At 35.4% G+C, this 26,071-nt stretch overlaps 1 protein-coding gene across 1 annotated transcript in view; it reads left to right on the forward strand.

The window, feature by feature from the left end:
• The window catches only part of Faf1 (Fas associated factor 1), a 301,118-nt gene that overhangs the window by 105,015 nt on the left and 170,032 nt on the right, over positions 1 to 26,071 (forward strand). Inside the window, exon 8 of the mRNA XM_021160394.1 lies at positions 21,782 to 21,868. Coding sequence (XP_021016053.1) covers positions 21,782 to 21,868 — 87 coding nt within the window. The remainder of the gene's footprint in view (positions 1 to 21,781; positions 21,869 to 26,071) is intronic.

The following is a 26,071-nucleotide window of genomic DNA, read 5'->3' on the forward strand; positions in this document are numbered from 1 at the left end:
GGGGTACTGGTTAGTTCATATTGTTGTTCCACCTATAGGGTTGCAGACCCCTTTAGCTCCTTGGGTGCTTTCTCTAGCTTCTCCATTGGGGGCCCAGTGTTCCATTTTATAGATGTCTGTGAGAGAGTCTAACTTTTTTAAGTAAAGTGATAGAACAATATGAGTTCTGTATAAAAGCATCTTATACTTTCTCTAAATAATGCATGTATACGGCCTGGTGATGGCCGAGGGGCCATTGCTCAGTGGTTAAGAGCAATGGCTGCTTTACCGGAGGCTGCAGGTTGGATTCCCACCACCCACATGGCAGCTTGCAGCTGTCTGTAACTCCAGTTTCAGAGAACCTGATCCTTTCTCACAGACATACATGTAGTCAAATCACCAATGCACATAAAAAAGAAATATTTTTTTTAAAAAGCAATCCATGATAGAAAACAAAGTTAAAGAGTATTTTGTGGTAAAGCTATCAATGGCACCTTTATATTAGTTTTACAAAACATTAGACACTCCTGTTACCAGTCTATTAGACTATCAGAGCTTAGATTTTAGTTTCAACTCAGAAAAGGTTATTTTTTTATTTTAAGTTACCTTATTCGGAAGCGTAATTAGTTCCATGTGTATAAATACTAATAGTCTCAAAAGCTTGTTACTTTAAAGAACTAGTTGTGACCTAGTACTTAAAAGCTCCAATTTAAATTTAGAAACTTAAGTTTTGCTCTACTTGGAAGCAAACATTTAATCTCTGTGCCTCACCACAAAGGAATTGTTTTTACAGTTTGGAAAGAGACCTGCCCATTCATCCTCATGTTCAGACAGTCTTCACTTTAGAATCCATACTCCTTCTACATTGAGAAAGAGTGCGACCTTGACAAACTAAACACTTAATTCTGAATTTGTTTATTACTAAATGGAGGAATGTCTGGACCAGAAGATACAATAAAATTCTTTTTAAAAAATTATTATTATATAATTTTTCTTCTTTCTTTGCTCTCTCCAACTCTACACAATTCTGGAAGGGGAGGGTAGAAGGATTGTAAGAGCTAGTGTTTATTCCCTTTAAAAGCCTGGCTTTATTTCCAAGGGGATGTTAAAAAACCGCACATCACCTAATTTAAGCCCTTCTTCCTTCTTCACACCTAGTTTTCATCATCGTCTTTTAGCTGAACTCCCACTACTGAATCTTCCATAATTTGATTCTTACATTTCTAACCCAATCTAGTCTTCAAATAGCAACCCAAATTAATCTTTTTTAAAGATTTATTTATTTATTCATTTATTTATTATATGTAAGTACACTGTAGCTGTCTTCAGACATTCCAGAAGAGGTTATCAGATTTCGTTACGGATGGTTATGAGCCACCATGTGGTTGCTGGGATTTGAACTCAGGACCTTCAGAAGAACACTCAGTGCTCTTAACCACTGAGCCATCTTACCAGCCCCCACCAAATAATCTTTTTAAAACATGTTAATCTAGAAATGTAGCTCAGTAATAAAGTACTTGCCTAGCACGTCCAAGTCCTCAAATTTAATTCTTATCAGTGTAAAAAAATGAGTCGGATTGGCCCCCTTTAAGCCCTCTGTACTATATTTCAACCAAACAAAAAACCTTTTTAATATTGTTTACAGAGATCTCTTATGTATTAATGATTTTACACAAGCTGGTCTGTTTTGGTCATTTTGTTGTTTTTGTTTTTTTTCTTTCTCATTTAGCAAGCATGAAATGTTACATTGGCTCCTGTATTTAAATGTACACAACTCCATGTATCTTATCATCTTCATTCTGGATATTCCTTTTACCTAGGGCATCTTTTGTATGACTGTGGTCATACTGTCTTTAGATCTTATGTGTTCTCGTTGAAGACATTTTTTCTTTATCACCATATGTCCAAGTCTAACTAGGTTTCCATTCCTTAGTAGCTTTTGTCATTAAATTTAGTTTCTTTCCACCACAGAGAAATCACAAGGCTATAATTATATTTGTGTATATACCAACCCAACTGTCTCATTCCTTGGCATAACCTTAGCATCTACTTGAATAACTCCAGCAAAATTGTACTGTACTGACTCATAAGAACCTCATGAGTAAACCCACTCTATTCCTTCCTTATGTTCATCTTGTACTTTTCACTCTTATCTGTAATCTACTAACTGATCTTGAAAACCTATTTAGCTTTCCGTGCTTCAGTTTTTCATCTGAGATAATGACAGATCTCCGTATGTCTATTATAAATAATTACATGAGGGCAATTAAAACTTTTAACACAATACTTCTCCTAAAAGTATTAAAGTTAAAATTTATGAAGAAAATGTTTTAATGCATATTTAACAGAGAAAGGAAAATGAACAGAGGGAAGAAGGGAAGACAGAGAATGGGATGGGTAGGTTCAGAAAGGACAGTTAATGTGCATTCCTCAAGAGAGGCTCTTCATCACCACAAGGTTACTGGTTCTGGCTTTCTCCATCTATAAAACTGATAATTGTTCTCATTTCATCTGAGTCTTGTATTAGCTTCTTCCTTTTCAGCTGCTCCTATCCTCCATGTCTATCTAGAAGTTCTTAAAGCTGTTCCGTGACTTTCTTTTTTTCCCTTTGACTTTTACTATAAGAGCCTGGTTTTATAAAGGAAAAATGCAGCATTCATGATCTTTCTGCTGTATGCTAAGCACCAGCTTAGCAGTTTACACCAAGTTGATGATTTGCATGTGGAATTTTTATTGGAGGAGATAAACATTAAAGATGAATTAATAAGTACTTCTATTAGACTTTTCATCATGACAAAGGTATTAAAAATAACTTAAAAGAAGGAATGATTTATGTTGGTTTAAAGTTTCAGAAGTTTCAGTCTGTTGTTACTTGGCCCCCTTGTTTGTAAGATTATGGGAAATAACATCATGATGGCGAGTACATTGCAGATCAAACCTGCTTGCTTCATGGTGCCTGAGGAGAAGAGAGTCTGAATAGGGCCAAGCAAGATAACCTTCAAAGAAACCCCTATTGATGACTTTGTGCCAAACAGACCTCACCTTTCACAGTACCAGTATCTCCCAGTAGTTCATTTAAAATTTGGTTTTATCACTGGATTTATCCACTGGTGAAGGCAAAAGTCTCATGATTCATTTCTTCTGGACTCTACCTTTGAGTACTGTTTCCATTTGAGATCAAGCCTTCCATGTATGAGTCTTTGGAGGGGCATTTTAAATATAGACCAAACTGTAACAAATGTAATGTAGACAGGATTGTTTTACTTATATGGCTAAGAGAAGTGTTCTTTTTCAGGAAGCAGTATTTTTTCTGGGTCTCTAAAAATATTAGTAGAAAGAAGGGAAAGAATGAAGCTACAGGAAAAAATTTTCTTTGATGTTTAAGTCACATCAAGACCTGTCTGTTATAGGGTGGCTGACACAGGATAGATTTCGTTGTTGTTACTATGGTTTTTTTGTTTGTTTTGTTTGTTTTTATCAAGGCAGCTTTTGACTGTATAACCCTGGCTGTCCTGGAACTCACTCTGTAGACCTGACTGGCCTTGAACTCAGAGAGGTCCACCTGCCTCTGCCTCACAAGTGCTGGGAGTAAAGGATATACCTCCATTGCCTAGCTAGTTTGCTTGTTTGTTTGTTTTAAGTTTTAAAATGTTTGAGTAATAACCTAGTGCAACAAAGTGTAAGCTGTTTTCATCTTATTTTGAGCTAGGTTTTTTCTTTTGTTTGCTTGTTTGTTTGTTTTAAGTTTTAAAATGTTTGAGTAATAACCTAGTGCAACAAAGTGTAAGCTGTTTTCATCTTATTTTGAGCTAGGTTTTTTCTTTTGTTTGCTTGTTTGTTTGTTTGTTTTTTTCTGTTTCTTTTCGGTTTTGTCAGTGTATTTGCATTGAGATGCAGGAGCAGCCAGTTTGTAATGTCAGTTGTGCCATTTAAAATTTGCATTTTCTATTACAGGAAAAATATTGAAGCTGAGTTAACTGAATCAGCTTTGGTCATGAATTTATCTTTAAACAAATAACCCGTGGCTAAGGAGGATAATGATGTTATTAATTTTGAAAGATGGGGTGAGTCAGATCATTCTAAGTGTAGTAGGATGCTTTTAGAGGTTTTAGTTTGGGAAGTCACACTATTCTGGTGTGTTTTTTAAAATGCTGTTGTATATAGAATGGATTGCAGGAAGCAGAAATGAGTGACAGAGATCACTGAGACAGTGTTCTATTCCAGCTGAGAGATGATAGTGGCCTTGGTATGGAGGAGAAGAAGTGGATGGAAAGGTCGTGGGGGGGGGGGTGAGGGCAAGATGATTCATTCATAGAGTTTTGATTGAGTGGTAGTATTCTATTTCTGAAATGAAAGAAGGCTATTTATGGAGATAGTTTCATTTGGTTATATTATCTTTACATTGTCTATTAAATGCCTGACTGGAAAAGTAGGAACAACAGTTGCACAAATCTGTAGGTACTCGTTTATCCACTGTAAAAGTGGAGAAGGTTGCCATATTTAATAGGGTGGCTGGGGTATGTGTTGGTATAGAAAACATGTGAGATTGGATGGTTAATTGAATCACTAGAACAATGAATGAGGTTGACAATTTGAATCTAATATCTACATCTCTTAAGTGTTCAGAACTTCCTTCATCAGTGATTGTGCTGCCACATGCAGTTGTGACTAAATACTGTATACTTTGTGATATTTATTATATTGTTATATAAGGGATCTGGCATAGATAATTTTTTTATAAATATCAACTAATTTTGCTTTATAAGTTGTCCAGTTCTTACCCTCTTCCATGTGCTTTGCTTATAAAAATGGCGAGTTTTGTGAACTCTATAGGCTGTAGAAAAAGGGGATTCTCTCCAGTAGCCCGTCAGTGGGTTTCCTTTGATACATGCTTACCATTAACACTGAGGAGCTCGCGCCTCAGAGTGTGCTTGGCACAGTCAGGCACCCTTGGGGCTTACTCAGAGTTCTTGTCTATGAGGCTGGTACTGTTTGGACTTCGGGATGACTAATGAAGTTCCTGAGGTAGTTTTAGGTTTTGTTTTGTGGATTAGTTTGGATGTTAAGAGGAAGGGGTAAATAGAAAGAGGCTGTATGGTCAAAACTGACTGGAGCAGTGAAGGGCTTGAAGTCAAATGTTAGTTTTTAATGCACAGCAGCCTTATTAGATAGCCTTAAACTATAAAAATGTAAATTGATGTTTTCTCTTTTAGTTAACGTATTTGGCTGGACTTGTTTTATAACGGACACTGTTCTAAAGTTAATATAAACAAAAATAAGGCCACTGTTGTTTTTTTTTTCTAATTGTAAGAAGAAAGTGGTATACTTTAATTTTCTTAATTACAAGTGAAATGGGGAGGCTTATCTTAATATTTACAATTTCAGCTTTGGATAAATTTTATATTCTTTCTATATTTAGATGCCTCATCTATAAGTGGGCTGGAAATAGTTGTTTAATCTGTAAAGTGCTTAGAACAGTCCTTAGACATAGGAGGTGTTATTTAAATGTCTGCTAAATGAACTAGTTAATACGTTTTAGTACATATTGAATATATGCAACAATTTAACCTTTTAGGATTCAGCTATAATTCAAACAGCAATGTCCAAAGATTCATATTGAGTATTACCTTAATAATATACAGATTTTTTTCCCAAAATGGATTAAATGAAAAAGAAATTAGTTTTGAATTAATTTAAAACAATTTGTTTTCAAATGTGTGTATGATTCAGAAAACTAATACCCACTTGGAGTGATGGGATGGTATGTTTCTAGTTGGACAGAGTAAAGTTAAGTCAGACTTACATTCAATAAAGCAGGATTTTATTTCAGTTTTTTTCCTCCCAAGATTGATGTAAGCATGAAATGTGCAAAGTATCTGAATCAATTCCCTGGTACTCAATAAATGGGATGGCGGGGATAGTTGCTTTTCTTTTCGCCACTTGATCTTTTATTGATGTCTTTATCATTCTGTCATACTGGATCATACATATTTGTTTCTGAATATAGTTTTTAAAGGCTGTGAGTTCCTGTCAGGAAAAGATAATCACATCTTTTTCCGTTTCTGTGTCTCTCCTACAGGGCTTTCGCAGACTGTCTATTCAGAATTGTTTCCCACCACTTGGATATAATTTCAAACTGTTGCTAGTATTTAAAAGCTAGAATACTTCACTTTTAAAACAAAAACAACTAATCAAAACTATATCTCTTGACTTCTTTTAAAGGTTTATTTATTTATTATATGTTAAGTACACTGTAGCTGTTTTCAGACACCCCAGAAGAGAATATCAGATCTCATTACTGGTGTTTGTGAATCACCACGTGGTTGCTGGGATTTGAACTCAGGACCTTCAGAAGAGCAGTCAGTTCTCTTAACTGCTGAGCCATCTCTCCAACCCCTTGACTTATTTTAAAGAACCAAAAACTTCTGGTGGTGCTGAACTCCACAGTTTTTATTCATTTGGCTGATCTAAGAGTGGTCCAAGATAGGACAAGTTCATTAATTGATAACAAATCAGTACATTTTCTTAAAAGTAATCCTGAGTATTTTCCTGTCACATTTCACTCATCTGTTACTTGTCTGGTAGCTCTAGACATTCCCATTGGAGACTGCTGCATGGTAACTGTTAAAGAGCATAGAACTTATTAGGAAATGCTTTATGAATGTTGGATCAATAAAGGAAAGAGCAATATACATACAGAACTATAGAAGATACACAAGGGTATCACCCTGAAATGCACAGGATTACAGGTCAGGCTTTATTTAGCTTGGAATTACTAAGGTCCTTTTCCATTTTATCTTTACTATATATAGCATAAAGAATGAGCTGTAGCCTGGCAGTGGTGGCACACGCCTTTAATCCCAGCACTTGGGAGGCAGAGGCAGAGGCAGAGGCAGGCGGATTTCTGAGTTTGAGGCCAGCCTGGTCTAGAGAGTGAGTTCCAGGACAGCCAGGACTATACAGAGAAACCCTGTCTCAAAAAACCAAAAAACCAAACAAAAAAAAAGAAAGAAAGAAAGAAAGAAAGAAAGAAAGAAAGAAAGAAAGAGCTGTAATGTTGAGGTATCAGAGACTAGTGCTCAGAATAGCATGATTTCTATTAAATGTGATTGCCAGACTGCCATAATATTCAAACATGGACATATTTGAAATTATTTAGTACTGGCATAATGCAGTGAAGCATGACAAAAATAAAATATGATCAAATGGACTTTCCATTTATTTTGGAATGCATGACAATATCTATTCACTTGAGGAAAAACATACAAACAACACCCAACTGTGTTTGAAGACAAGATATCTTTGATCAGAATCTCTGAAATATTCCTTTGAGTTAGCTATCAGTATAGTAAACTTTATTAATTTGTACATGACAGTAATTTGGAATTTATGATTATTTAGTCTCATTGAACTAAAGCATGTCCCAAATCTCTGAAGAAGGATTTTGCCAAGCAAGCGAACAGTGAATAACATTTCTTTGGTAGGGAGTGTGGTTAGGTTGGGGATGGGGAGTGAGGAGATGACTACAGAAAAATCAGATTTTCTGATTTTACTTTTCAGGGAAGTGTGATGATACAGTAAAGTAGAAAGTGCCTCAGTGTCCTATAGGGTTCTCCTTTGCTAGACATTTTTATCCTGTTGCTTTTGTAAAGAAAGAGTAAATGTTGCATTGAGCCTATTATCAGATGACATGTATATGTAAAGCATCTGATATAATGGTGGCATTTCATAGTTTCTCTGCCTACATTTGTACGTTTATTTTCAAGATTTCAACCCATCTTACATAGAAAATAACTGGAAGAAATTAATGCCGACATTTATAGAACTTACTCTGAAGTTACTTGACTCCACCCACTCCTGTCTCTTCTTCCTTACTACCATACACTTACAGAAGGTGTATAAGCTCCATGGTGGCAGAAACTCTGTCATAGCACTGTTCTAGGTTATCACTATTGTACCTCAGTCCCTTCATTACATTAGATAGTCAATACATGTTTGTTGTTTGGCTGGACAACTGAATGAGTGTTTGTGAATTATTAACACTCAGGTGAACGTGCTTGATAAAGCTGGAACTGGGTTTTCAGTTTATAAGTCCAAGGGGAAATTCTTTTTGCACTTGTTAGTAGTATCAGTATGTTTTAGCGCGCGCACACACACACAGACACACACACACACACACACACACACACACGATTACTAATATGCAGTGATTATTCTAATTTATGTTGGTTTTAGTTTTTATGATTAATAAAGTGAGTATCTACTTTTTTTAAGGAGGCAGATTTTTTTCCAGGGCTGTTCATTTAATTTTTTAAAGATTTATTTTATTTATACGAGTCTGTTTTCTGACACACTAGAATAGGGCATCCAATCCCATTACATATGGTTGTGAGTCACCATGTGGTTGCTGGGACTTGAACTCAGGACCTCTTCAATGGAAGAGCAGTCAGAGCTCTTATCTGCTGAGCCATCTCTCCAGCCCTCATTTAGTTTCATTTATGTGTATGTATATGGGAATGTGCACATGAGTCCAGACACTCCTAGAGAACAGAGGTGTGTTACCCTTTGAAGCTGCAGTTATAGGTAGTTGTGAGTTGATATGAATACTGCAAGAGCAGTGCATGCTTTTAACCATTAAGCTTACTCTAGCTCTCTGGAGGCAGAAGTTTGGGTATTAATTCTTAAGTGTCTCTTGTAGTCTCATCTGTTCTTTTTAATTTACATATTTATTTTGAAAACCCTGTATTCTGTGTATGCATATTGTAAGCAACTAATACATATTTCTATTCTAACTACATTAAGAATATAATAATAGGATATAAAAGAATTGCTCCCCAAACATCCTAGCATTTCCTTTGCTCTTCTGGAGGCCCTTGGGGAAGAGGCATTCAGTAAGTCCTGAACGTGGCCGGGTTTTGCGTCTGGTGGGTGTGACACTATCCCTATACCTCCATGTCTTCTAAGCCTAGCTCATGCATACCTGAAGGAGTCTGCCCGCTTCAGTCCCCCCAATAATATTTTGAATTATAACTCTGTAAAATAAAAAAACTGACATGAACACAGATTTTATTGTAGTATCTTGTAAACTACTCTATAATCATTCTCAGATAACCATATTTAGAATGAAGGAATTGATCAATAATTAGGCTCGAGTTTAATTAATATGGCAGTTCTCTAAATCACTTAAATGCAATTTTTGCCATCTTGTCTATTTAATGATTATAGTGTAGCTCTGTGGTGAGCTTAATAATTGTTTTCAAAGTTATTTGCATTTTAAATTTTTCTTCAATTTTGGAGTTCTAACTACACCCCATTGATAATTCTTAGACACTTTGGTTAACACTTTAAACCAATAAAAGTGTCCCTATGAAACAATAATTTAGCTATATGGTTTATACTTTTAGTAGACTATCATGTAACTCTACCTTCTATACTATCGCATTGTCATTAGAGGATTTTTTATACTTTAAAAATGGAATTAATTTTTTAAAACCTCATTTTCCTTATATATAATATCACATATATATTTAGATCAACATTTTTCTTTGCTTTAGTATTTATTAAAATGGCCAACCCTTAATTTCACTGTTATTTAAAATTATAGATCTAGTTGAAGTAATACTTCTGTGTCTTAAAAAGACAACATGGCAATGTCTCCATGTGCCTCTTCTGTCATATACACTGAAAAAATAGTTGTGATTTTTTTCTTTATCTTATTAAGTAAATTATATGGTCATTTTGTATGGAGCTTCCATAGTTAGAGATGTAAAACAGCAATTTCTTGGTTCTATAGCATGACATAGTTCAGAGCTGAGATTAGAGAAACCCCGTAGAGTTGTTAATACTTGAGGGCATCCCCAACTAGAAAAGTATGTGAATTTAGGCATGGGAGGAAGGAAGGATCTGCTTTAAATTTAGTGTAGGGTCACTGAATCTTAATGATAGATTAAACAAGGGAGGTAGAATAATGAATAGGGTATGCTGTGTGTAGCACTAATACCAGAAGTCCATGGTTTGTGGCGGTTTTTATGTCCTTTCCCATATGGTTTTTGAATAGAGCAGGTTATGGCAGGGATGAACTAAGGGATAGCTTTGTTAATGAATAAATAGGAGTAATCTTTTAAACAGGCAACTTCAGACAGTTTATTTAGAATGTATACTTATTTAATGAATCATGTCGTTAATTTTTTTCCATCTAAATACATCAAGTGGTAATGTTAAGGTATTCCTAGTATTTATTTTCTTTCTAAATAAGCTGTATCTACATTTTAGAGCCAGCCTTAACAGTGAAACCCTTGGGTTAGGATTTTAACTGCCTTAATTAAAAGCCAGTTAAATGGAGCTTCTGAACATTGGCGGCCTCACTCCTTGGAGTTTGATGTGCATTAGGCTTTTCGTTTAAGGTGTCCATTCAATTGGCATTTGGAGCCAGTTTCGAACTCTGTTTCATTCAATCAAACTTAACTAGGTGTGTAATTTTGTGCTTATCCTTTTGTAACTTTGCTCTTGGCCAACACAGCTCCTTTTCTGAAGATGATCTCTTTACTCTTTCACCTACATCTCCCTGAGAATACTGGTAAAATCTGATTGTGAAAATTGTCAAGTTAGAATTTTAAAGTCTGATCAAATGTACTTTTAAATATCATGGGATCTGTTCCTTGCAGAAACTAAGTTTACATTTCCTAAGAGAGAGATTAAGAGGTTGCCTCTGGTGCCTAAGTTAAGCAGAGTCAAGGGAAATGCAACTCCCCTGACTCCAGAGCACCAAATGCAAACACTGGCCTAGTTGTTCCCAAACTTTCTTCTTGATGTGGGCGACTTGAATGGTTTATTTTCACTTGATGAACCACACCCCCAGGCCACGTTAGTATTCATGGCAGACCCCAACACTAAGTCCTTTTGTTGTCTTTGTTATTTGCATTTTTTTGTTAACAAGAAAAGATAAAATTATTAGAGAGCTGATTATAGACTGAAGTTGTAGTGCTGATGGTTCCCACCACTTTTTTCACAACTCAGAGAAAGCAAAGGCTCGGATGGGCAGCAGAACGCAGCAAAGCAAACATAAACATCATGTCTGAGCTTCAGTGGATACTGCCAGAGTAAGACAGGATTTATAGGTTTTTGTTTGTGTGTTTTGTTTTTTTTTCCCACATTATAAAAACTTTTCTGTGCCAAAAACATCAACAACATTTACATTTTTAAAATGTTTATTCAACTGTCTCCTTTATTAAAGTGTTTGAAATCTGCCTTATCATTGTGACTTAAGCCTTAACCAAATGAAGGATATTTAAGCAAGTAGCTTAATTTGTTTGTGTGTCTATGTTTATGCTTAGGCTCACCTGAAATAAGACAAATTCAGTAGGGGAAACAGAACAAACAAACAAAAAAAATGATTTGCACAATAGTTTAAAAGCATTGTCCATATTCCCTTTCTTACAGATACAGTTTCATTTTAGAACTCAGAGAAGATACAATACAACATAGGTGTTTCTAAAAAGAATTTTACTTATCCAAAGGAAAAGCATAAAATAGAAGTTGGTAACAGTGCCCATTGATTGAGGGTGGGGCAGAGTGGGAGGGAGGGAAAGAAAGAAAGGGTGGAGGGAGGGGGAATGCGAAGGGGAGGGAGGGAGGGGGAAAGAGAGGGGAAGGGGGGAGGGGGAGCAAGACTGGAATAACAAACAAGGTAGGAAAGACCTGGTCTACTGCACATTGGCCAAGTAAAGTTGTTGTGCCCTTAGGTGAATTTTTTTTTTAAAGATTTATTTATTTTATTTATATGAGTACACTGTAGCTACCTTCAGACACACCAGAAGAGGGCATCAGATCCCATTACAGATGGTTGTGAGCCACCATGTGGTTGCAGGGAATTGAACTCAAGACCTTTGGAAAAGCAGTCCGTGCTCCTAACCACTGAACCATCTCTCCAGTCCCGTCCATGTGGAGATCTTATATTCTTTTACTACACTTGAGGGAGACTCAGGCATTGATCAGTGATAATATCATATAACATCATATGATAAAGCTTACTTATTATGTTAATATTCTTTTGCCTTGGTTTATTTCCTCTGTGGTTGTGTCTGTGTCTTGCTGTTTCTTTTTCATTTACTTGTGATCCCAGGAACTACCCTGTAACTGTGGAAGCAATATCCAGTTACATAACAATAACCTGTTACTCTTTGCTCTGTCAGTTGCTCTTCCTGTGCAGCACTTAAAAGTTCAAAAGTTGACATCCAGCAGCTATACTTGATTGCTTCTTCAGTATAACAGCTGTAGAAAGTTTTTCTTGCTCTTGTGATAGAACTACCTGTAGTTGGCCACTCTCACTTGTTACTACTTGCTGACAGCTGCTCAGAGTAAGTGGGAATAATCTCAGAAAACTTATAATTGTGGTTTATAATTGTGTGATGTATAGGACCATAATCCCAGCACTCAAGTAGCTAAGGCAAGGGAGTCTCGATACACTAAATTAGGTAGCGAGATCCTGTCTTTAAGAAGAAGCTAAGAAAGAAAAAATTTTTTTTTTAATTTATTTATTTTTATTTTATTTATACACACGCTGTTGCTCTCTTCAGACATGCCAGAAGAGGGCACTGGATCCCATTACAGATGGTTGTGAGCCACCATGTGGTTGCTGGGAATTGAACTCAGGACCTCTGGAAGAGCAACCAGTGCTCTTAACAGCTGAGCCATCTCGCCAGCCCAAGAAAGAAATTTTTTATTTACAATTATAAAAATATCAGGTAGATAGACTTTTAAACATAATTCACCACAAGTTTTTAATTTATAGACAAAATACAGATTAAGAAGTCTGTTGAAATTATGGAAGAGTCTAGACCTTAGAGTTTCCTAGAACTAAGTTAGAGTCTGTACTCACTATTTACTAAGAGGAACAAACCTTCAGTCTTTACTTTTCTAAAATAGAGATAGTAATGCATGAAAAGGTTATTATGGGAATGGTGATTTAATATAAACTAGGATCCACTTTACTGAAGACTTTGAGCAGTAGTTGAGTTTCTTTCCCCTCTTCTGTACTCAGCAGCAACCAGACAATTAATAAAACAACTGCAATAAAAACTAGGATATTCTGGTGCAAGTTTCTTTTAATAGAGACATTTTAAAAAATTCCTCGTTAAAAATGGAGAACAAATCATGCAGATATGTAAAATGAGTCATAATTCCGTCATAAAGAAAGGATAGAATTCTACATTTGTTGTACATCTTTCTCTTTTCCTACCAATAAGATAGTATGGATAAGTATGTACATATGCATGTATTTAAGCGAAAGTGAACATATTTTATATCCCCCTTTTTGTGGCATTAGGAATTAAATCCAGAACATTGTGCATAATAGCCAAGTACTATACAACTGAGCTGTATCCTTAGCCCTAACATCTATTAATTATGCATAATGAATTTTATCCTGACATTTTCATTCATATATATATGCTTTTACCATTAAACTTGTTCTTCTTTTCAGCCAGTCCTCCCTCTATTTTCCTGTCTTGTTTTTTATTTCTTTTTTTTAACTGAATAAGTTTTATTAGAATTGTTTGCAGGAGCAAGTGTTTTATAACAGTGGCTACACCCTAGAAGATGTCTGAGGGAGGACTTAGGCGCTTTGATCTCTCCCCTCCATGAAAGTGTGTGTTGTCAGTCCCAATCCTGAGATCTTAAGTAGGCAATCAGCTGCTCTGAGTGCAAGTGCTGCACCTCTGCCATGTCCACAAGGCAGCCTTCCATGCCTAATTTTGTGGCTCTTATATTTTTCCACCCTTACTTCCATAATGTTTTCTGAGCTTTTGAAGGAAGTGATGTAGATGCCCTATTTATGGTTATAGTCTCTAATTTTCAACATCTTATAAGTTAGTAGTAATATCTGCTATTATTAGGATGTAGTAAAAGGGCAAATAATAATAAACATTTAAAAAAAAAATCAAGATGCAGTCTGCTGAGTGCACCTGGCAGTACCGAAGCACCAGAGAACACAGGAAACAAATAGACCTGGTGAGGTTTTAATGTAACTTCCTGGTAGAAAAAGATAACAGTTTTAATAGCCTTTGGGATATGCTTTGCAGGCTCTGCTTGAATGTACTAAAACTTGGTGGTTGAATTTAATGCAGGCTTGCTCTCTTTCTTCAGTGTCAGGCGGGTGTGTGTGGGAGGGAGTTCTAACTCAGTAGTAAAAGTGCTGGAATCTCACAGCCACACAAAATGTTCACCAACGGAAAAAGTATAATATCAGTCACTGGGTTCTAGTCTTTTGAATTCAAAGAATGAAACTTCTAGACCCTAGAAAGCCAAGTCTTAGAAATTTCATTATCAGTTTCTCTGATGTAGCAGAAGCAAGACCATCAAGGTGCTGTATGGCTTTGTTAGGGCTATTGACTGATTAATGAAGCACAAGAAGGTAGACAGGCCTGTTGGCTCATCCACAAGGTGTCCAGGAGCTCTTAGTTTAGGTCAAGTCCTCATGTAGTTTCCAGGAAAGGATGCTCATTTCAGGAAAGCGATAGCACAGAAGCAGAACTCTCTTCTGACACTGCAGACCTCTGGCAGGGACCAAGGACATTTCTGTCATCCTTACTCTGAAACTGTCTGACTAGTTGTTCTCTCCTCTTTCAGAATGGCCACTTTTATTGCTCCATACTTCATTTATTTAGCTAACATACTGCTGGATATGAGATTGCACTATTTTAATGTTTTATGGACAGGGCTATAGTGGATTTGTTTGTAGCTAAATATCTGGTAGCATGAATGGTATCCTTGAGATTAACTAGTGCATTGCTTCTGATACATTTTCATTTACCTTCAGAAGTTCAAACTTGGAACATTTCTGACTTAGAAGTACTTTACTTTCTGATTCATGAAAATCTTTTGTCTTGTGTTCTTTTTTATTGTCCTCTGTTCTCCTGGGGCTCTGATCCCGAGCTTTGACTGTGCGGAACACATGCTCTATCACTAGTAGACTAATAGATAAATTGAACCAATGGGAATAAAATATAAACTGGGCTTTACAGGATGAATGCTGTTTAACATGAGACTCTTAAAAATGTTTGTGGCAGTCATTTTGGGTTTTTATTTATTACTTATTTTACTTCCCAATGCCACAAACTCATTAATTTACTTAATTTTGTATGGGGAGGGACTTTTAAGAGCACTTATTAAAGGCCCCGCTGTTTAATTTTTACTACAGGGAGTAAACTAACTATTTTCTTTCATGATATTTATAGTCTATCATGAGCTCCCTATGACAAAAATATAGATTATAATATTTGTGACTTTCCATAATTTCAGACTTTATTGAAAGAGTGTAAATTTATAAGCTATAAGGATTTTTCAGTGACAGCAATTTGCCATCTAATCCCACCTACATTCTTACCCGAAACAAAATTTTGGGATTTCTAGAAATTTACTCATTCATAAAAGGAACAGGGCCACTTAAGACTTTGAAGGACTAAGAAATGAGTTAGCTAAAGAGGCATGGCTGTCTGGAGAAGCCTATATATATAGTTCTGCATCTTACACTTTAGACTGGTAAGAATCACTTTGAAGGCTGGATAGCACTCACGCAATGCCGCAGAATGTTCAGCACCCTGGAATCACAGGGCTCTGTAATAAGCATTTCTAATTTTGTCCTGCTGATACCACTACTGCTTTGAGAAGGACTATTGTAGGAAAATCATTGACTACTTCTATTTATAATATCATTATTTGCAACTTCACAATTTTTCTAGAACCTTTTTAGAAATCCATCCATAAGGTCCTATTACTTAGTTTTTTAAACATTTGTGACATTTAGCCTAATTTCTTATCTATTATGGATTTTCATAGCTCTTTCAGAATTATGATTTGAGAGCTGGGGATGTAACTCAGTCAGTAAAGTGATTGCTGTTTGAAGCTATGGATTACTTCCATAGCACCACATAAGTCTGGTGTATATCTGGTAACAGAGGCAGGAGGATCAGAATGTTTGAAGTTAACCTCTTCTACACAGTGAGTTCAAGGCCAGTTTGGGAAACCAAGAATCAAGAAAAAAAGTGTTTTATCTTTTAATATAGACATAACTTTTAAGTAAAGATACTAATTTATTTTTGTTTGAATCCAGTACTTTAGGTTAGTTTGGTGTAAATATGATGTAGCTTTTGCAGTTTTACAGTATTTTTATTCTCATCAAAGTTTAAGTATAATTTCCATGTTACTAGTGGAAATTCTTAATCTTATTTCTGGTAGTTGTTCATGATGGCCAAAATCAAATCCATTTATAGTTTTATGTGTTTAAACTAGATTCTGTACTTGATTCACCTTATTATTAACATCCCAATAATCTCATAAAATGTCAGCTGCCCTGTCGTTTTATAAGGAAGAAGCAAAATCCGTTTTCTAAGTATGGCAGAAAGAAGGTGCAGTTGTGAGACTAAGAATTCATTTAGAACCAAACGATGTTAAAGTGCAGAATACAGTTGGTTCAAAGCCTGGTTGAAAAGCACTTGAATTTTACAGGCCTCTTCATTGTTTTCTAGAAAGACGGTATTTGAGAAAAAGAAATTCTTGAGTTACTGTTTTTATGAGGAGAAAATTGCTTGGTCTTTTAATGGTTAATGAGAAGAAGTAATAGTTAAACACTTGGAGCATTGATTTCTGATTTGAATTCTCTAACACAGGCCAGCCCTGGGGGAAGGGGGAGAAGCTTGCTAATTAACATTTGATTACTGATGCCACCTTCTCATTCCCCTTGCACCATCCGCTTTCAAACCTTTTTTTTTTAATTTTTTTTTTTTTTGGTTGTTGTTCAGGAAGGATTTTTTTAGATGGGTTTAACTTGCATCTTAGTGAAACAAATCCATGTGCAATTGCAGTGCATGTACAATATGTTACAAAGGAGAAAAAGGAAAGGCATTAGATATGTAGTATGTGTTCAGAGCCCATTCTGAATCAGAAGTGATTGGTATCTTAACTACACAAGCCTTTCAGGGCACCATGGATTGCCAGGAAACTGGAACTCAGCCTGGTCTGTGTGCCTTGTTTTGATTTAAACAGACCACTGCAAACACTTACTTGTTCCATGTAGTTGCAGCTCATAGTTTGATATATTTTAAATTTGGATAAGCTTAGGTTCTACTGTCTCTAGAGGCCTTTTGTTCTTGTAACAGTGGCAGGAAAATCACATGGGTGCCTGTCCTTTCATGATTCTGCTTGGAAAGACAATACTGTGTATTAGTGTTTTAATTCAGAGAATCCAGAACCAATTAAAAGCTGTTTGGAACCCATATCATTTAAATATATTTTCCTAAATTAAAATGTTTAATAACAACTTATGGGCCCAATTTCAAAGATTTTTAATGAAGTGAATTAAAAAACATTGTAACTGTTAAACAGTGGTCCAGCTAGACTGGGATAACTGATCGTCATCAGTTGAGGTATAGTTACTTCAGAAACCATTATGAAAGGCTTTATTTTAAAATGAGATCCTATGAGATTTAAAACATCAATTAGGTTTTTGTTAAGGTATAAACAAAGTAAAGACTCAATTTTATTTGTTCAAGAAAAATGTATTTAAAATGCTTCTATATCTTTATTTCTCACCTGAAATAATTTTTACTTTTCTCTTTGATATCTGTTACATTTATTGACTCTACTGCTGTTCTTCCATTTAAGAAAATTAAGGCAAGAGTCTTAGTGTTTGTAAACTTCCTCATTATGGCTTTGTTTTGCATATATTTAGTTCTTTTTCTGCAACCAGGATTAACTACAATATCTTTATGAAATCATAGGATTTTATAGCGTTGAAAATCAGAAGTGATCTTTATTCTCTTTTAAGGTTGAGTGAACTAAATCTCGGAAAGGCTCAGTCAATTTGTGCACAGTAATAGTTCTGGGATTAGAATCAGAACTCCAGGTCTGATTTTCTTATGCCAAAACACATACTTTGATGGCATTTACAATTTCCTGAGAAAAGTTTTGACACTTTTATCAGTATTCAGTTTACAAGCAATTACTTTATTATAACTGATAGTGTTTTCTGCTAAGCTTCATAGGCCTTTTAATTTTCAGTTGGAATAACTCAGAACAACTCATTTGAGTCTAATCTTAGGTCTAAAACTCAATTTAGCATTTAGTAGGGTATCTTACGTAAGAATTATTCTGTCAGAAATTCAAATGAACTTTTACTCAAAGAAAAGCTGTTTGAAATTTTAAGTGAATTTAAAATAAAAGTTGGAGAGAGATGAGTTCTTGGAAAATACACTGAGCATGCTGTGATAAGATGGCTCTTCCTCGAGTGCTATATTTAAGTATGTAGATATACATCAGCTATGATAATAAATCAGAAACATATTCTGTACTTTTTCAAATTATTGTGGGTTGTATATGTGTTTATATATGTGTGTGTGTGTATGTGTATATGTACGTATGTATGTATGTATGTGTGCGCGCATATGTATCTGAAGCAGTGAGAAAAATTCTCTAAAAAAAGTCTAGAGAGCAAATGTGAGAAAAAATATCTATGGTGAGTTTATAACTTGTAATTCAAGTACAGTATAGTTTGTTTTAATGTTTAGCTGACAACCACAGTATTTATTATAGTCCTTCATAACTAAACGAAACATTTGCATGGGTTAGTAGCTTAAAATCTCATAGATTTAGAGCTTAACACAAAGCAAGAATTGAAAAGGTTTTCAATGTTCAGCATGATTTTGAGCCAGTGTATAAGACCAAAAGAGAAAAAATCCCTTAGGAAATGTTATCCAGTGAACGGTTACTTGTTCCTACTTAACTGGAATTTAACAGTCTTTAAAGATTGAACTGCATCAGAAATGGGACAGTGGTATCAGCTGGGAGTCAGCACAGCAGACCTACCTGCATGCATTCTATCTTTCTCAGATCCTCACAATTCATACCAACAGCACACTTTCCCCTCTCTTCCTGTTTCTTTCTCACAGTATCCCCTTTATGCTTTTCCTCATGTCTTTTTCTGTTCTCTCCAGCATCCCTACTCTCTTTACTTCTTTTCACTTTAGTTTCCCTCCCTCTCTAGGAGAATTTCATCTTTGATCTGTTTCATAGGAACTTCAAATCCATCTGCATCATTTTATACATAGCTCAAAGACTACTTTTAAAAAAATAATGACTTTTACACTTTTTTGTGTACCTTTTTTCCTTTACTGCATTGGTGATTTAAACTTTCAATTGGATACACCCATCAGTAAAGGCAATGAATTTTTATCTCTTTTATTAAATTCACCATTTTGGTGTTTCTGCTACTGCTTTGCTTTATAATGGTAAAAGTCTGCCTATGGTTATACCAAGGACTTAATTTTGAAAAGCTAATTTGTTTTCACTTAAATTGCTGTTTTGTGGCTGTAGTTTAGCCTAAAAGATTTCTTTTGTCATACTGTCAGAGTACTTTATAAATTTAGCCTTTGCGTTGGGACAATCAATCAAACATTAGCTTAATATGCTTTACATAGTACTCGCACGGCTAAGTTCTCTCTGCATTAACTAGTTTGTTCTATGACAAGTTGCTTTAACAGATGTCATTTTGGGAAGGACAATGAAGCCAAATACTTGTGCAGTGGCTAACATTACTCTAACTTTGATCACTTTTGTTCAGCACATCAGTCTGGCATTGTGCTTTATACCAACATAGCACTATAGCCAGAACATGCTTTTCAGGCTTAGACTAGCAGAGGAATGTCATTCAATTCAGTGCAGTTATATATGAGATAATGAAATAAGAAAATACTGTTTATTTCAAGATAATGAATCAGTATATTTTGGAATTAAGGTAGAATTTAAGGAATTTTATTTCAAAGCTACTTGTCTGTGCACCCATCATGTTTGTTTGTGCAAGATTCCAATGCTGGAGTAACCAACACACACACACACACACACACACACACACACACACAGAGTTTTCCTGTTTTTGTTCAAAAATAGCTGATGAGTTCTGATGTAGCTAGCTACTCAAAGTGTAAGTTTAAAGAAAGAATTTTTTTTCTTGAAGTCTGAAAATTTCTCATGCATTTGTTCCTGTCTTTTCTCTGGATTATCGAAGTACTTTTGCCCCTGAGAGCACTAATATTTTAGTGTGCTGAAATAGACTCAGCTAGTGAAAGTGCTTAAAAGCAGGTCCAGTTGCCTTATGCTAAGTTGTTGAATTGGTAAGGACTCATCAAAATTTCCAAAGTTGATGTGACAACTGTAAGCAAAATATTGCAGGGTAGCCTGAGCACTGCTAAGCCAATTTGGAGAAAAGCTGCTTGTTTAAATTGAGTGTGGGATCAAGCACTGTCCGAAGCTCCTAGGATCTCATTTACTAATTCCCATGCTTCCCCACCCCCACCCCCCAGGTGTACATTAGAGATAAAAATAGATTGAGTTCCATGTTTTGTTTTGTTTTGTTTTGTTTTGTTTTCCTTAATGTGTGCATATCTCTGTTTCGCTGGAAGGGTAACTTAGATATGTTTGTGTATAATAAAGAGTAATACGATAACAAAATGCTGCTGCTGAATAGCATGGCACTTTAAAGTTCTACATCTTAGAAGTATGAGTTTGTGCTTCTTGTTGAGCAGCCATATTAAAATACTAACCATAGAACATATGTGTAACATCTCAAGATTAGCCTGGATTGTAGAGTACACTGAATGACGAATTTGTTAAGGTGGACTGCCTCTTTATTATTATAAGAAACTAATAGTTTTAATTGCAAATGAAGAATAAAATAGAATTTCTGTATACTGTTTAAGAAATTAGGGGTGTGATCTTGTAGGGTTCTGGCTTTGCTGAGTTCTTGTAAATTGTCTAAGCTAGCCCCTTACTTATGGTCCTCTGCCTTATAGAGGAGAACCAGGATTGCAGGTGTAGGCCATCCCCGCCTCCACCCAGCAAGATAGACTCCTTCTTAAGTCACTGGGTGGCAAATGTTTGAACTCTCCACACCTTGTTTTTTTCACTTGAATCTTCTCCCTGTAAAGTTAAAGGTACAAGGTGTTTGAGACAGGTCCTTACTAAGTAGCTCTGGCTGTCCTGGAACTCACTAAGGAGCTTGACTTTGACTTTAGGAGAGGCTAAATAAAATATTACATTAATGAAAACTTCAGCTCAGTTTTAAGTTTAGGATAATTAAAAGAAATCATGCAACCTGCTTTATTTTGTTTAATGCCTTTTAAACTAGAACACAAAGTAACTTCAATCCCTCACTCTACTTCAACCAAATTCATTTCTTCTCTAGAATAGAAACTTGAAATATACTTTTGTTTGAAACATAAAGTTTTAAAATTAAACTACTTATCAATGTTTGTAAATGTAGTCAACTCTCAGTGAACCCTTACCTGAAGTTTCTTAACTGACAAGTCAGCAAAGATCACAAACAGTCATCAGAGTCTGGAGTGATGATGCTCAGTGCTTAAGGAGGTGCTGTTCTCACAGAGAACCTGAGTTCAGTTCCTAGCACTCACATGGGGTGTCTGACATCTCCAGGCCCAAGGATTTGCCTCTAGCTTCTGCGTGTACCCATACTCAAATGCATATATCTACCAGTATGAACACGTGTACACTAAAAACATTAGTCATAACAGGAAGTTATTTTTTGAAATATTACTTTGCATAGCTTTCATTGAAATTCTGTATTTGAATTTATGGTGTTTTTTAACTTTTGTAAAATTGTTATGACTTATATTAGTTCTGAATTATTCTATTGAAACTAAAAGAAAATATGAATTAATGTTTTATCTTAAATAAAGTTACTATAATAGAATAAGGTCAAAAATCTTATTTTAATTCTGTTGCTTTCTTTTTATAGGTAAAGAGAAATGTGTATGACCTTACAAGCATACCTGTTCGACATCAGTTATGGGAGGGCTGGCCAGCTTCTGCCACCGATGACTCAGTAAGTTACAGTCTAGTCACAGCCTATCTTCACAGTATAATTTGGTTCTACAAGCAGAATTAAATGCTTTGAGCTTTCCATTGAAAAAACTTTTTATTTGCATCAAGCCATGTCAGAATTTTTTTTTTTAATTGTAATAATTTGAACACATTTATAGAACAAATGCCCGTAAGCCAAGCATATTAACATTATGTTGGTAATGATGTACATCAGTGTTAGGAACTTGATATTGCTTGATTTGACCTAATCTTTTCCTTTATGAGAATATGTTAGGTTATTAACTTGATGTTTAAAGTACAAAAAATTATAAATCATAGATATTTCAAAAATCAACCTAACATATGTTGATTTACATGTGTGTCTCTCTGTGTGTGTGTGTGTGTGTGTGTGTGTGTATCAGTGGTCAGGTACTTTGAAAATTATTACATTTTGTAGTTGATATAAATATCTTTAAATAATTTGTACATTTTACTATCCTAAAAATCAAGCAAATATAAGCTTGTCATCTTTCAATAATAGCGATTTATAAATACTTTTTATTTTAAATTTGGAAACCCCTCTCTATCTCTGCCATTTTCCCAGCAATTACCTCTTTTCCAAAGAGTAGATTTTATCATTTTAAGCCCACTGACTGAAGTTTTGGCCCTCTCTCCCCATGTTTACTGACTCACCTGTAACCTGTTACTTACTTGCTAAACATATAACATTTTGTGCTTGTTGTATATTTGTTTGAAATGTTTTCAATTTTATTTTTTTTTGAGAATTTTATATTGTATACTGGAGTCTGATTTGTGTTGGCTAACTATTCCTGAATCTGAAACTTGCACTGGAGTATGGTTGATAGACCCATTATCACTCAATTGACAAAAATTGTTTTTTCACCCTCTTAGCAGCTGTTGATTTCGGATAACTTTTTAGCTAGGTGTGGGAGTTTGTGCCCACTTTTCCTCATTTGTACTGGGATTTTGCTTGACTTAAATTTGTATACCAGGTAGTACTCACAGTCTGTGAGTTCATATGCACATTGGCCTCTTGTGTCTGTGAGTGTTTCCTTGAGGTTGTCTGCCACTTCTGGCTCATGCAGTCTTTCTATGCCCTCTTCCTCATAGATTGATGAGCCTTGAGGGTAGGGGTATGGTACAGACATTTCCTTTAGGGCTGAGTGTTCCAAAGCCTCTCTCTGCACATTGCCCAGCTGCGGGTCTCTATGCTAATTCCCATCTACTCCCAGAAGAAGCTTCTGTGAGGAGGTCTGAGTGATGGATACATTGGCCTGTGGGGATAGTAATATGCCATTAGGAATCAATCACTTTATTTCTGTTTGATGTGTGTGTTTCTGTTGGTGGCGGATGACAGAAAAGGACAGAAATTCTGTGAGCTAGATTTACAGATAGTTGTGATCTACCCAATGTGAGTGCTTGGAATTGAACTCTGATTTTCTGGAAGTGCTCTTAACCTCTAAGCTATCTTTTCAACCCATAAACATTTTTTAAATGCAAATAGGAGAATGTTTCAGGAATTCTAAGTTAAATCTAATTTTGAAATAAACAATGCTAAAAAGATTCAAGAACTTTGCAAACATTGTATAATATTAAATCATGATTGTACCTTAGATTTGAATTCACTTTTTAATATTTTACCTGTCTAGACAGTTACTTTTTTTTTTTTTTTTGTCATTGCAGCCTAACAGTTTAAAACAATTTTTTTTTGAAGATAATTCTAAGATGCCATTTGAGTCTAGCTACAGTATAAACCACACACCTTTGGAAAGATGCCTTGTGGGTTTCAGAAATTTAAAAATAATCAGAAACACTCGGATTCTTTGCTAGAAGTACTTTCAGTATAGTACATGACTAAAATTATTGACTGGTTGGTCACTGCCAAAAACAAGGCTGTAATTGTTGCTTTCTTGATAAGTTTTGTTAGCTTGCTTTGGTGGTTTTTATCTAATCATTTTTTTCTTTTAGGATCTAAGATGTCAAAAAGTAGAAATGTTCATACTGTTGTCTAAAATTCATTATAAGACATAAATACCATTATTAGAAGTAGATAATTTAAGATGCAGGCACATCATTAAAATTCTCTTAAGGCTCAGTCACTGTCCACCATTTTTCTGAAAATGAATGTGTTGCTTACAGTAGACAGTAAAGAGATCAGTTAATATTGTACTTAAAATAACTCAAGTATGAAAGGCAAGCATTGACTGATATTTAGCATAAGAAAAGGTATCTGTGTGGTGAGGAATTAGAAATGATAGAGGCTATCTAGATTATCCATCTATTGAGCAATCCTAGGGCCCAGTGATGTATGTGGTTTATGTATTTAAAGCTTATGCAATAATAACTAGTTGAAATAACAGTAAAGACAGAAAATAATGGAGAAAGTCTTAAAATGCAAGGGTGCATAGGCTTCAGAGTAAATCTACAAGCTCTGAGTTTAGACAAAAATTATTTTGACCCCACATTTACAGAAACCAGGAAATAAGCTGATCAGTTACAAACTCAAACCAACAGGAAAATTAAGCAGAATAGGACGTAATCCTCTGGACTAAAGTATCTTATGCAGTCTATGTCCTAATTTATTGAATTAGTTTGATACAGTCCTTTTTGAAACCCATGTTTTAGTATTTGTGTAAGATTTTACTTTTAATGAAGAGTTGCAATGTAATTTTATTACTCTAGGAAAACAGGTTAAGCTGAGAGTAACCAGAAATGTAACAGTACCTGGTGCTGTATCATCATAGCAAGCAGAGACGGGATCCCCATTACGCCTCATCCTGTTGCCTCATTATTCATATTTGCACCTTTTCCCAGGACCTGTGAAGTGGTGCCTGCCCACACTTCCCCAAAGCAAATGTTGCCACATTGGCAGGATGTGCCTTGAACTGCATGGTTTGACACAACAAAGATGTTTAGGGCCAGGCGGCTTTTAACTGGTGCCATTGCAGATCTGCTAGCTCCCGTGCTTGAGTCCAGGCCAAAACTGTCATAACTATAGTCTTTCAAGAGAGTCTAGCCAAACAAATGTCAGAAACTTTTGTTTCATTAGGACCATAAAAACATGTAATGCTAGTGCTTTCAGAGTAATCTATATTGTTGCAGGTGGTGTTGTTTTTATACTTACTGAAAACAGTAGAGGCGTCTGCTACAAAACAAGACCGTCCTCACAGCTTAGGGCATGGATTGAGTACAGCTGAGAAATGGCAGCTGTGTAAACAGCCTGAAATGTGTTAGCAACAAAAATATAATTAATTTCTTTCCAGGACAATATGCCATAACTTAATACCTAGGATAGCTTAACATTCAGTGACAGCACCTGAAAACCTGTCTCTCAATGCCAGGCTAGAAGATGGACTACAAAGGTCACTAAAAGTGAACTCAGTTTATACTTTTGCTGCTTAGTGGCAGAAGGTTTTGTGTGGCTTTGACTATACATAGAACATGCATAGAGTGGCCTCCATATATTTATGGAAGTTCCACAAACCAAGAAACTAATCGATTTGGGGTGATGGGAAATGTTATAAACTTAGATTGTCGTACGCTGAGTTGAACATTTAAAATGAATAAATGTTATGGCATGGAGTTTGCATCAGTGTGGCTTTTTTTTTTTTTTGAGGAAGGTAAGGAAAGGATTGTTTTATAATGCTCCATTTATGTTTATACTATGAAAAAATACTTAGCAGTAACTAGACATTTTTTTCATTATACTTGTCATTAATTTTTTACTTTGAAGACAGGACAAAGGAATGAAATTTATATAACTAGATTCCTTTGTTGTCTTAAAGGATCTTATAATCTGATAAACTTCAATATTCTATTATCTAGCTACAAATTAAAGTCAGCATCCATGGAAACATTGTTGCAATCTCTTCAGATTTAAAAAATTTTCCTGCCTATAGCTATATTCTAATGGGACAAGAGATCCTGTATTTTGTCATCAACTCTTTTAGCTTCCTTTAAACTCTTTCATCAGGAAATAGGTATGCAAAGCCTCAGCAGTAGGGAGATGTTGTCATGCTGTGTAGTTCAGTTGTGAGAACAAGGAGGTGGAAGGAGGTAAAATCTCAGCTTTCACATTAGCAAGGACACCTTTGACTACCAAAGAGTTTAACCCTACCAATGATGTTTAGACTTTCTTTCTCTCTTTTTCTTTTTTCTTTTTCTTTCTTCCTTTTTTTTTTTTTTTTTTTTTTTTTTTTTTTGG

Source organism: Mus caroli, chromosome 4 (assembly GCF_900094665.2).
Source record: "Mus caroli chromosome 4, CAROLI_EIJ_v1.1, whole genome shotgun sequence".
NCBI lineage: Eukaryota > Metazoa > Chordata > Mammalia > Rodentia > Muridae > Mus > Mus caroli.